Source organism: Lissotriton vulgaris, unplaced genomic scaffold (genome assembly GCF_964263255.1).
Source record: "Lissotriton vulgaris unplaced genomic scaffold, aLisVul1.2 SCAFFOLD_2044, whole genome shotgun sequence".
Lineage (NCBI taxonomy): Eukaryota > Metazoa > Chordata > Amphibia > Caudata > Salamandridae > Lissotriton > Lissotriton vulgaris.
The window spans coordinates 431364-444563 of NW_028253945.1; the positions used below are offsets into that span (position 1 = coordinate 431364).

Consider the following 13200-nt stretch of genomic DNA (forward strand, 5'->3'; position numbering starts at 1 on the left):
AGGCAGCCTGGCACCAACGCAGCGCGGGACGCCCTTGAAACCATTTCATCCTGCCGTGAGGGGAACGGCTGCATTTTTCCCTTTACCCACCTCACCTGCATTATTCCAGCGCTGTAAGGGGAACGGCAAGTACCGGGGCAGCTACTCTGCCGTTAGGGGAACGGCCAGCTCGAGACTACATCACCCAGAAGGCTCTCTGTGACGCCGGTGAAGGGCGTCACTGTGGGGCGACTGAAACCTTCAAAGGCAGCCCATCAGCAACGCAGAGCGGGACGTGCGCGGGCGGCGCCCGGGCCAAGGGCGGGCCCATCTGCACCTATCCGCGCCAGACCGTGGAAGGGCAGGGCCACATTATTGAACATTTGAATATCGCGCCCCATTAAAAGCAACGAAGGGCGATTTGAACTTGGACCTTGCAGGAATTGCCTGAAACCCCCAATGGGGTTGTTAGTGGTGAGATAACTCGAACTACAATGCGCCTTTCCATAACCATGTGTTTCACCTATTGATAGTGTTATTTACCTGTGGCATTGGCGCTATTACTAGATTTTAAGAGTTCTCCCTTTTGGACATTTTATCCATTTTATAATCTCTTATTATTTGAACTTAATGTCTTGTGGTAGTACTCCAGCGATTGAGGTTTTTGTGTTAGTATATATATGTGTTGTTTCACTTACGATAGTCACATAGTCTAGTTTTTAGTGGCTATATCGAACGTTATTTATCCACAACATTAGACCCTCCAGGCTCCTTGGTAGTTTACATAGGACACCCGGCAGTTTATATATTGGGATTTGGTTCTTGGGTGACTTAATAGACATTAAGTGGTAAGATGTCGAAATGTAAGCTATTGAAAACCCCTAAAAATGTGGATCCCCTGGTTCAACTATTGATGCCTATTTAGTCAAGGCGGTTAGCGCCATTAACGTTGAAATCAATAGGGCAAAGCGCCGCTTATCTCTAGGAGTGGGCACTGGCTTAGAGAACATACATGCCCCGGAGGTAGAGGTCATCATGAATAATGTTCAAGAACCCATCCCTTTTGTGAGTATGGAGATCTATCTTTGCAAATTGAGGTTCCCCGATCGCCACCACCTAGTGGGTCTCCTACCCCAAAAAGGAAAAGGAACTGTAGGAAAGACCAAACTAAACCAGGGAATATTGGTAAAACTAAAAAAGGGCCGTCTTAGAGTCTCATATGTAAGGTACCTGAGAAAAACCCTGTTTCATACCCGATGTCCGATGAGCAAGTTAATGTTAATGTTAATAGGATTTTTAAAGCGCTCTACAATGGAATTAACCATCAAACCATTGGTTGATAAACTAAATGGAGAGGTTATTAAACTTAGCAATATTTTAAAAGATTTTAGCGGATCCATAAGGACGAAGGTAAATGATACACAAGGTGGGCAAAATTTAAGTCCAACAAAAACTGTAGTTACATTAAATACAACTGCTAGTAATATAGGCAACCCACACAGCCCTACCAGGAGTGGCGTTGATCAAGGAACCACTAATCCAACACCTATGGTTGCTAATAATTTGACTGTATCAGGTGATAGACAGACAGGGCCACAGAATAGATATCTACGCACTAATAGAGGGGATATAGCTGTAAATAAAAATGTATTACATGCCCCCAATAAATTTAAGGAGGGGGAAGCGCAAGTAGGGCCAGCTGACACACCTATTAATTTACCGCATGAATGCAGTCCATATGTGGCAGTTCTGGGTAATATACCACCACTAGAGACGGGACAAAAAGAAAGCTATGGCACCTTAAAAAATAAAGTGGTGCACTTGCTGCACCAAAATTGCAATTTCCCAGTGGGTCATGCCGACCAGGTACTCTTGACCAGAAGGGTGAACTGGATCAGGCCCTCAAGAAAGACTCTGCGAGGGGACTGTATAATTATCAATTTTAAGAATCCCACCTGGGCACGAATCTTCCTTGAAAGAGCAGCCACTAGCCCGCATACAGACCATATTGCCGCACTCTATCCCCTTGGTTACTTTTATAGACACTTAAGTCAACAATCGAATGGGGGCAGGGATAAAAAAATATGTAGATTTAATACAGTAGTCAATCCACAGTTATACCCTGCTTTACCTACATCCAACAGATTCCATATTTTAGCCACACTAGAACCACACACACAACCACACACACAACCACACACACAACCACACACCACCACACCATCAGTGCACACTTTCACCAGACACAAACACCATCAGTATACGCTTTCACCGGGCACAAACACCACCAGTGGGGAACATCCATTACAACGCAACTATTACAACGTAGTGCTATTACAACGCAGGTATTACAACGTAATTACTATTACAACGCATGTTTTTACAACGCATGGTGTTACAACGCTAATGCTATTACAACGCATGTTTTTACATCGTAATTTAATTTTTTAAATTTATTTAGTGTATGTAGATACATAGTTATTTATATAATTATTTTTTTAAATTATTATTATTTTATTAAAATTAATTATAATACTTAGTGATTAGTTGTAGATTTTGGGTATTATAGATATATTTAGAATTATTTAATTATTTATTTATTTAATTATTAATTATATAATTAGTGTATTAGTATATTATGTTTGTTATTTCATTATTTATTTTTTAAATTAATTATAATACTCAGTGATTTTTTTTTGTAAATTATTATTATGGGGGTATTAAGATAAACATTTATTTTAAATTATTTTATTAATTGTCTTAGAAATATATATATATATAAATATATATTTATATATATAAATATATATTTAGTGTATTAAAATTTAAGAAATGTAGGGAGTATTAATATTTAGGTAATTATTTATTAACAATTTAAATTTAAGTATTAATACTCAGGTACTTTTAATAATATAAATATAATGTTTAGTAATACTTTATTTTTGGTAGTTTAAATTAAATTTAAATTTAATAATTAAATTAATTATATTACTCATTGATTTTATTTTGTAAATAATTAATATGGGGTATTAAGATAAATATTTATTTTTAATAATTTCATTAATTGTCTTAGAAATATATATATATATATTTTTATATATATATATATATTTAGTGTATTAAAATTTAACAAATGCAGGAAGTCTGAATATTTAGGTAATTATTTATTAAAAATTATAATTTAAATATTAATTCTCAGGTACTTATAACAATTTAAATATCATGTTTAGTAATATTTTATTTTTGGTATTTTAAATTAAATTTTTAATCATTAAAAAAAGTAAAGAAGATTAAAAAAACAAGTATTAAAACTCAGGTTTTATTTAAAAAAATAATTTAATATTGTAAAATGTTACATTATTAAAACGAAAATCTATTTAATATTGTTTAGTGTTTATAATATTTTTAATGAAATAAAATTATTTTTAAAAATATTTAAAGATTAATATTTATACTTTTTCCCACGCTTTTGAATTGATTTCAATGAAGCGTTTAGTCCTTCATTTATTTCGTTGACATCTTGAATGGGATCCGCGGGACAGTTTGCTATGCTTTTAAAACAACGGATGCAGGAGGGAGAAGAAGGAAATAAGGGTAGGCAAAAGGTAAGTGATAAAAAAGATAATTTTGTATGTCTTTATTGTAATTATTAACGTTTAAAATAAAAATAATAAAAGTAGAAACCACATTTAGTTGGATTAAAATTTTGTTTATTGATGATATTAAATGTAAAAAAATATATTTATTTTCTTTTCAATTGCAAATATTTTTATTATTTTTTTATTAACAAACAACATTATTTAGAAAATAATTTAAACAAATAATAGATTATAATGTAATTGTCCATTTTCTATTTTGATGTCTTTGGATGACGTCTTCACGTTAACGTCGACGCAAGCCGCCATCTTGGATTTTCCGATTGCTGGAAGTAGCAGGAAGCTGATCTGCGCTAAAGGTAGGAAACTTTTCGAACTTATTTTAGACTAAAACATATCAAAATAGATATATATAATGTAATGAGAGGTTAAGTAGAGGTTGCTTATTAAACTAATAGTTGTTTGGATTATATTACAACATGTCGTCGAACATTTCACTGTTATATGCCATTGTCGGGTTTATTTTACAGGAGAAATAAAGTGTAAATATGTTTAAATACATAGAGAGATGATTTTTATTGTATACATTTTGAACGTAATATGGTTTGTGTAGTGGTAGAATAGTTTGGATTCTTTTCATTAGATGAAGACAGATAGGATTTGTTAGAAATAATGTTTTGGAAAACTGATTGTACTTGGCTTGTTTTGTATAAGAGAAAACTGGTTTTTATGAATTTAAAAGACAGTTCGTTGTTTAAATACCATGCAAGGTTTCGTTTCTTTGCTTTTTTGAGAATTTAGAAAAATGTTTATAATTGATTGATTTGGTTTCATTTTGAAGTTATCGATTTGTTTGAAAAAGTTGTTATCGAGGTCTGTTATTTTAGAATACATTGTTTACATATTGTGGAAAAAAAGAATTGTCATTGAAAGTTGTAATTTTTTTTTGTAAAAATGCCAATTTGAATTTTTATGTTAGCGAGAAATACTGCAGTTAGGTTGTTTAGTTAGCAAGAAATACTGCAGTTAGGTTGGTGTGAAATAAATAATGAAAAAGTCAAATTGATAGGGGTAAATTTGATAAAATACATAAAATAATGCTTTTAATTTAAGCTTAGAAAAATAAAGTATTTTATCTTTTACAAAAAATATTTCTGTTTGAAATAGCACAGAAATTTTGGCAAAATGTAATAAAGAAACAAATAGTTTTTTCTATAATACTACCAGTTTACTAATATAATTTATTACAAGCCAGCATCAATTTTCTAAAATAAAGGGGTGTCATTTTGTATACTATAAATTATATTGGTACGTTCAGAATGTTTACAATATTTTTTAAAAAAATGGAATGCAAATTATTTCTATTCTAGTTGTCAAAAAGATTTATAACAACTATTATCTTAGGGTTTTGTTTCTTTTGAAAGAGATAAGGAAATAATTTTTTATTATTTATAACTGTTGTACTTAGAGAATAAAAAATCTAAAAAAGGTAAGGGAACCCGACAAGTAATAATTTAAAAATTTTTTAAAAAATTTCAAATGAATTAAAAAATTGAAAAAATAATTTAGGGCAAAGCAGGAAAGTAAGTTAAATAAAAAATAGTTAAAAATGTATAATATTAGCAACATTCTCTAGGTAATCCAAAGCCACACACAACGAAAATTGTTGTAGTACACCCAATAGTCTTTCAGACATTTCCTTTGTTTGCCTTGAAGGACGTGGGTTTAGAATACCTGACAATGCCTGAGCAAGTCTCATTTCTTGAAAACTTTGCTCCTTCTTCAAAGTTTTCAGGAAAGAGTAGAAATTAGGATGGTGTTTGCCAATCGTGTGACTGAAGGAGTTATGCCATCCCTCTATGGCATTCTTTGTTTTTGCACCACCTTCTAAGCAGGTTGAGTAGCAATTCCACCACTCCACATGGTAACGTGGCTTCCTCCTGCGACCCGATCTGTTTAGACGTCCAATCCATGTGTCTTCGAAATAATTTAAAATGGGTGCCAATTTTTCCTCATGTTCTACAAAATATTCTGACTCTGAAATTGCTGTGTAGTAGTCATCTACACTATCAGGTGGTACAAAACAAAGTGCAGTTAATTTTTTAAGTTCGACTTGTAATTTGCTATCAGATGAGTAATCAGCAACCAGGGATGTTTTTTGAAGCTTACGCCAATATGCCTGGGAAAAATGGAAAAAACATCCCTGAATTTGGGTATCCGTGTACAATTTGTTGATGACATTCATCATTGTCAATTCAAAATCTAGTATGATTTTCCTAGGACTTATTCCTGAAGTTTTTTCTTTAATAACTGATAAAAACTCAGTATAGGTTGCTGATTGCTTATCTGGTAATAAACTGTATACTAAAGGTACTACATTATTATTAATTTGAGCATGAATACTGTAAATTTGGGTGAATGGATGGGGTGTACTTTTAAACGTCCCATCCATCATCCAAATTTCTGTATTTTCTAATTTAAAAAGGTTACGGGGAGTGCTAAAAATTAATATGCGCTTGAGAGGGTTTTGGTTATCATACAGAAGAAAAGGTTCATTAGAGAAGGAAAGGGTTAAATCATGAGGAATGACAATGTCAGCAAAAGTTTGAGGAGTAACAGTTTGGGTGTTACTTGCCTGCTTTTTTCTTTGTATAATTCTACGCAAATTTGGGATTGTTGGCATATTACAAGCAACATGTCCAGGGACATGTTGAGCAACCTCTCTCAAAATCTGACCAGGAGTTTGATTGGAGGTGGATGCAATATCTTTCATTTCATTGATGGTATCGCGTATCTCAATGTCCATTGCAGAGGCAGAGTGGTTATGTTCTGTGGTTCTTACCACTATCTCACCAACAGTAACCGCTCTGCCGCTGCAATGGGCGGTATAATATTGCACACACCTCCAATGTCTCCTGGGTTCACTTAGCCTCTCATTACAGTATACATACCCACAATGTTTCAGGAGTCTGTTCCCTTTGCGAGATTTGGTGTATGTTGCAGTATTTTGGCTTGCCATTTCCTGTTGAAAAAAGGAAATTTAAATTATATTCTATTTAAGATATACACATTTTATAATTTTTTTTTTAAACATAATTGGAAAAAAATTTATTTGCTTTTACTGTTGATTTTAGGTTTGAAATGTACATTTTTCTACTTGGAATTGTAAGTGGCACTTTAACTCAATGCAACACTTTCTTTGAATATGCACTCACTTGAAGTTAGAATAGTAATTGGCACTTGGACAGTATCCAGCACTTTCCCTGAATATGCACTGACTTGGAGTTAGAATAGTAAATGGCACTTGGACACTATCCAGCACTTTCCCTGAATATGCACTTGCCTGGAGTTAGAATAGTAATTGGCACTTGGACACTATCCAGCACTTTCCCAGAATATGCACTCACTTGGAGTTAGAATAGTAATTGGCACTTGGACACTATCCAGCACTTTCCCTGAATATGCACTTACGTGGAGTTAGAATAGTAATTGGCACTTGGACACTATCCAGCACTTTCTCTACTCATGCAATCACTCGGAGTTAGAATAGTTAATGGTACTTGGACAGTATCCAGCAATTTCCCTGAATATGCACTCACTTGGAGTTAGAATAGTAATTGGCACTTGGATAGTATCCAGCACTTTCCCTGAATATGCACTGACTTGGAGTTAGAATAGTAAATGGCACTTGGACACTATCCAGCACTTTCCCTGAATATGCACTTGCCTGGAGTTAGAATAGTAATTGGCACTTGGACACTATCCAGCACTTTCCCTGAATATGCACTTACCTGGAGTTAGAATAGTAATGGGCATTTGGACACTATCCAGCACTTTCCCTGAATATGCACTTACCTGGAGTTAGAATAGTAATTGGCACTTGGACACTATCCAGCACTTTCTTTACTCATGCACTCACTTGGAGTTAGAATAGTAAATGGTACTTGGACAGTATCCAGCACTTTCCCTGAATATGCACTCACTTGGAGTTAGAATAGTAATTGGCACTTGGACACTATCCAGCACTTTCCCAGAATATGCACTCACTTGGAGTTAGAATAGTAATTGGCACTTGGACACTATCCAGCACTTTCCCTGAATATGCACTTACGTGGAGTTAGAATAGTAATTGGCACTTGGACACTATCCAGCACTTTCTCTACTCATGCAATCACTCGGAGTTAGAATAGTTAATGGTACTTGGACAGTATCCAGCAATTTCCCTGAATATGCACTCACTTGGAGTTAGAATAGTAATTGGCACTTGGACAGTATCCAGCACTTTCCCTGAATATGCACTGACTTGGAGTTAGAATAGTAAATGGCACTTGGACACTATCCAGCACTTTCCCTGAATATGCACTTGCCTGGAGTTAGAATAGTAATTGGCAATTGGACACTATCCAGCACTTTCCCTGAATATGCACTTACCTGGAGTTAGAATAGTAATTGGCATTTGGACACTATCCAGCACTTTCCCTGAATATGCACTTACCTGGAGTTAGAATAGTAATTGGCACTTGGACACTATCCAGCACTTTCTTTACTCATGCACTCACTTGGAGTTAGAATAGTAAATGGTACTTGGACAGTATCCAGCACTTTCCCTGAATATGCACTCACTTGGAGTTAGAATAGTAATTGGCACTTGGACACTATCCAGCACTTTCCCAGAATATGCACTTACCTGGAGTTAGAATAGTTAATGGTACTTGGACACTATCCAGCACTTTCCCTGAATATGCACTTACCTGGAGTTAGAATAGTAATTGGCACTTGGACACTATCCAGCACTTTCTCTACTCATGCAATCACTCGGAGTTAGAATAGTTAATGGTACTTGGACAATATCCAGCAATTTCCCTGAATATGCACTCACTTGGAGTTAGAATAGTAATTGGCACTTGGACAGTATCCAGCACTTTCCCTGAATATGCACTCACTTGGAGTTAGAATAGTAAATGGCACTTGGACACTATCCAGCACTTTCCCTGAATATGCACTTGCCTGGAGTTAGAATAGTAATTGGCACTTGGACACTATCCAGCACTTTCCCTGAATATGCACTTACCAGGAGTTAGAATAGTAATTGGCATTTGGACACTATCCAGCACTTTCCCTGAATATGCACTTACCTGGAGTTAGAATAGTAATTGGCACTTGGACACTATCCAGCACTTTCTTTACTCATGCACTCACTTGGAGTTAGAATAGTAAATGGTACTTGGACAGTATCCAGCACTTTCCCTGAATATGCACTCACTTGGAGTTAGAATAGTAATTGGCACTTGGACACTATCCAGCACTTTCCCAGAATATGCACTTACCTGGAGTTAGAATAGTAATTGGCACTTGGACACTATCCAGCACTTTCCCTGAATATGCACTTACCTGGAGTTAGAATAGTAATTGGCACTTGGACACTATCCAGCACTTTCTCTACTCATGAAATCACTCGGAGTTAGAATAGTTAATGGTACTTGGACAGTATCCAGCAATTTCCCTGAATATGCACTCTCCTGGTGTTAGAATAGTAACTAGCAATAGGACACTATTCTGCACTTTACCTACTATTGCACTTTTACAGAGTTGGGATAGTGATTGGATAATTTTACTGGTTATTATTTTGAACTTATAATGCGTTTCAAAATGATTTTTAAATGTTCTAAAATATGATACTTAGATGTGTTTATTTAGGAAATTTACCTTGGGTTTCGGAGGATTCTTTTCGAAAAACTGTTGTATGTAGATGTGGAATAGGCTGGCTTCTTGGGGATATCTGCCTTGTAGTGGTTTCTGGTAGGCTGTGAAGAAAAGAAGTTGAAAATGGTGGTCAATGTTTTGAAAATGAATTATTTTTTGGGCTGTTTCATATATATATGTTGGGGGGAAAAGCATTTACCTGTATGCATCCCGTGCCAGATTTTATTTTACAAAAAAAAATATATATATAATTCTATGCTTTGAAATGTATAATTTTTTTAATACTCGGGTGTTTATTTATTAAATAAATAAATATGTTTTTTAATACTCGGGTATTAATTTATTAAATAAATAAATATGTTTTTTAATACCCGGGTATTAATTTATTAAATAAATAAATCGATTTCGCGATATTATAGTAGTTTAATTACCCGTTTTTTAATACACTTACCCACCCAAAACCCCTAATTTCCCTGCATCCCGTGCCAGATTTTATTTTACAAAAAAAAAAAAAAAAAATATGTAATGGTATGCGTTGTATTAAAATGCGTTGTAATAGTACTTTTGAATTAGTTACACTATTTTACGATGTAATAGCATGCGTTGTAAAAAAACGCGTTGTAATAACAGTTGCGTTGTAAAAAATCCGATGTAAAAGCATGCGTTGTAATAACATGCGTTGTACTGACACCAATCCACCACCAGTGCATGCTTCCACCAGGCACACACCACCAGACGTCAGTGCACACTTTCACCAGTCATCCACACACCACCAGCCGTCAGTGCACGCTTTCACCAAGCACACATACACCACCAGCCGTCAGTGCACGCTTTCACCAGTCACACACACCACCAGCTGTCAGTGCACGCTTGCTCCAGGCACACACACCACCAGCCAGCAGTGCACCCTTCCACCAGGCACACACCACCAGCCATCAGTGCACAATTTCTACAGGCACACACACCACTAGCCATCACTGCACACATCAACTGTTAACGCATCCACAATTAACTATTGCAGTAATCGCAGTATGGCACACTTTACTTTTAAACATATTCATCTAAAGTGCAGCATGCCACCATTGCTACAAAAATAAATACACTTTTTTTTGGCCTACAATTTATTGACTTTTGTTGCAATTAGTGTTGCAATATTTAGCAATGCCAAAAGCTCAAACTTAATTACTAGGAGACCTATTGCATTGCAAATGCTTGTTTGGTGTATGCTGGCATGATCTGAACGAATCCCCCCTCTCCTACTGGACCAATTAAATAATTCCACCCAGGATGAGAATGGACTGCGCTACAACCCTGTGCCGTCCCACTTTCCGGTTTCAGTCTAGAAGCACATGGAGTGAGTGGGGGTACCTCGTGAAACTGAAGGAGGCCTTTGCTTTGTATGGAGCTTTAATGGTACGAACTTGGGCAGTTCCACAGCTTTGCTGCATAAGACATGCACAAGACTTCAAACTTGCAGCATACTCGCCCATTGGCTTAATTATAATTTGCAGGGAAATAGCAAGCAGATGCAAATAGAGGTACTCATTTGAAGCACTGTGCATTCATTATAGGGAGCCAAACTGTGATTTACACACCCCGTTTTTCCGAGCGCTTAGGTTTTGGATTTTAGAGGTTGCACTGTTGCAGTTGAGCTGCTAATAGCGATCGAAACAGTGACTTGACTGCGTAATCAAGCTATCTACGCAGGTGGCTGTGGCCTGGAAAGCCGCTAATGATGATATTAACTCATAGTATCCAGTCGGACACTAATGTGCCCTGGAAGCCCGAGTGGCAGTTTCAATGCCACCAGTAGAACTACCTCCCAACTTTTTAAACTCTACCCAAGGTGAGGTCGGGCGATTTTAAGGTAGTTCCATTTGAATGCAATAGAAACGAACATTTTTATTTATTTGAGTAGAGAAATATGTTTTTTTTTATGTTGAGGCATTTCGTTTGGAGGTTGAACTAGGACACAGAGTGACAGGCTCCAAATAATAGTTTATGGAGAGATATAAAAACATGCATACGACAACGTCGAATGCAAATAATGATAACTTAAAAACGCACTGGGCTAACCGTTTGGTTAGCTGTTGGGTACTTCATTTATTTATTTTTATTGCTGGTGGATATAGACCTTCTCGGCACCATAATGTATTCGATCATCGTGATTCTACACAATTTTTAAAAAGTGCCATGTTTTGCCTTGTAAAATAGTTCAGTTTCCCAGTACTTGCAGTGTAGCAAACTTCAGAGAATGAGGAGTGCTCAGCCCACAGCACAGTAATGGGTGATTTAGCAGATGGGTTTAGTGTGTAGTGGAAAAAACAGAGGTCTTTATGGCAAAGCAGAGCAATATACAAGAATGCATCTCCAGCTTTCTTTAATTGGAGGATGAATGGGTAGCTGTGTGGTGGTAGGCTATTGCAGAGTTTGAACACACACCATAGACTTATTTGTGAATTTTTATCGTGCATAACTTCTATTAATAGTGTCCACTGCCCTTCCCTGAAAGAGGCTAGAAATAAATATTTGCTTCCTTTAATATAAAGATATACGTTGCATTCTCCTCAGGATTTGATGGACTTGCTGCAAAACCCACCACATAAATGTGTTTGTTGTGTAGTGTGCACATTTAAAAAAAAGTTTTTCACCTGTTTATTGAATTGATGTAAACTTATTTGGACTTATGAATGATAAGGAACATTTTATGTATTTTGATTACCAATCTTTTTAATATGCTGATTGTAGACCTCGGGGTATGTCAAAATCAATTAAAAATAAACTCAAAACTTCTTTGTGACAAACAGAGGAAACTTGAGATGGATTAGTGCGAGTGGAGGACCTCTGCTAGTCGAAAGTTTCCTTATGTGAAAAAAAGGGCACTACAGGGACAGCGGTGCTGGTCTTGGGTTAGTTGGAGAAACAAGAAGAGAGCAGCAAGTGGGAGCCTAGTGGGTCCTCCTAAGTGTGCCATTTGATTGGTAGGAAAAGGCTTGGGGGACGTATCAGGTGGCGCATTGTGTTTTCTTTACGTTGGTGTAGGCGTTTAGTTGAGGAGTGGCAAGGGATGTGCTATTGGCTGTGTATGTACTCGGGCTAGGAGTTGGGCTACTGTGATGCTTGTTTGTCTGATGCTCTGTGTAAGGCTCAATCGAGTCCGTGTACGAGCAGGGGGTGGAGAAAGTTTTGGAACTATATGCAAATCGCGCAGTTTGGTGCTTATTTTCCCTCCATGTTCAAGAACATTAGATGTTTCAGCACACAGGCTAATGTGCTGCGTAACTAAATACATATAAGGTCCCAAAAGCGATTGCAAATGCGTGTTTAAATACCTACAGGCAAAGGAATTTTTGAATAAATTTAGGGTAGGCACTTTTTCCCTAGAAAAAAATCCCCTTTTAGATGCAATAATCTGGCCAGATTGCAGAATAAGAATTCTCTATAAAATTCTATTGCATGAAATCCAGGACGACCTTGAGAAGGTAGAAGCAAACTGGGCCAGGAATTTAGGGGAGGGAGACGCAGATTGATTTATTTCAATTAAATCAGGAATTAATATCTGTCTTTCATCTAATCTGAGAGCTCGGCTTTATAAAACGGTTTTCAATTTATATTTTACTCCGGCGAAGCTGTTTGAATGGGTCAAAAGAGAAGATACTAAGTGTCCTAGATGTGGTAAGGGCCTGGCTGAAGTGGTTCATGTGTTTTACGACTGTGAAAAACGACTGTGATAAAGAGATGTGTATTAGCCCACTAATTGTTTTGTTTAAATATCTTTATTGGTATATTCTGATTTTAACTTGACTATCATCACGATTTTATACAAAATATTCAGATGTTTATAACCTAAATATAACCACACTCTTTAAAAATGAAGTAAAAGCTATTCTCATGGCTAAATACACCTGAACTATTATCTTGA

General features: G+C 36.2%; 1 protein-coding gene across 1 annotated transcript in view; it reads right to left on the reverse strand.

The window, feature by feature from the left end:
* LOC147660709 (erythroid membrane-associated protein-like) overlaps nucleotides 1-9379 on the reverse strand; it is a gene marked incomplete at its 5' end in the record, with an annotated part of 139835 nt that extends 130456 nt beyond the window's left edge. The window contains one exon of the mRNA XM_086951518.1: nucleotides 9282-9379. Coding sequence (XP_086807644.1) covers nucleotides 9282-9379 — 98 coding nt within the window. The remainder of the gene's footprint in view (nucleotides 1-9281) is intronic.
* Nucleotides 9380-13200: the final 3821 nt, after the last annotated feature.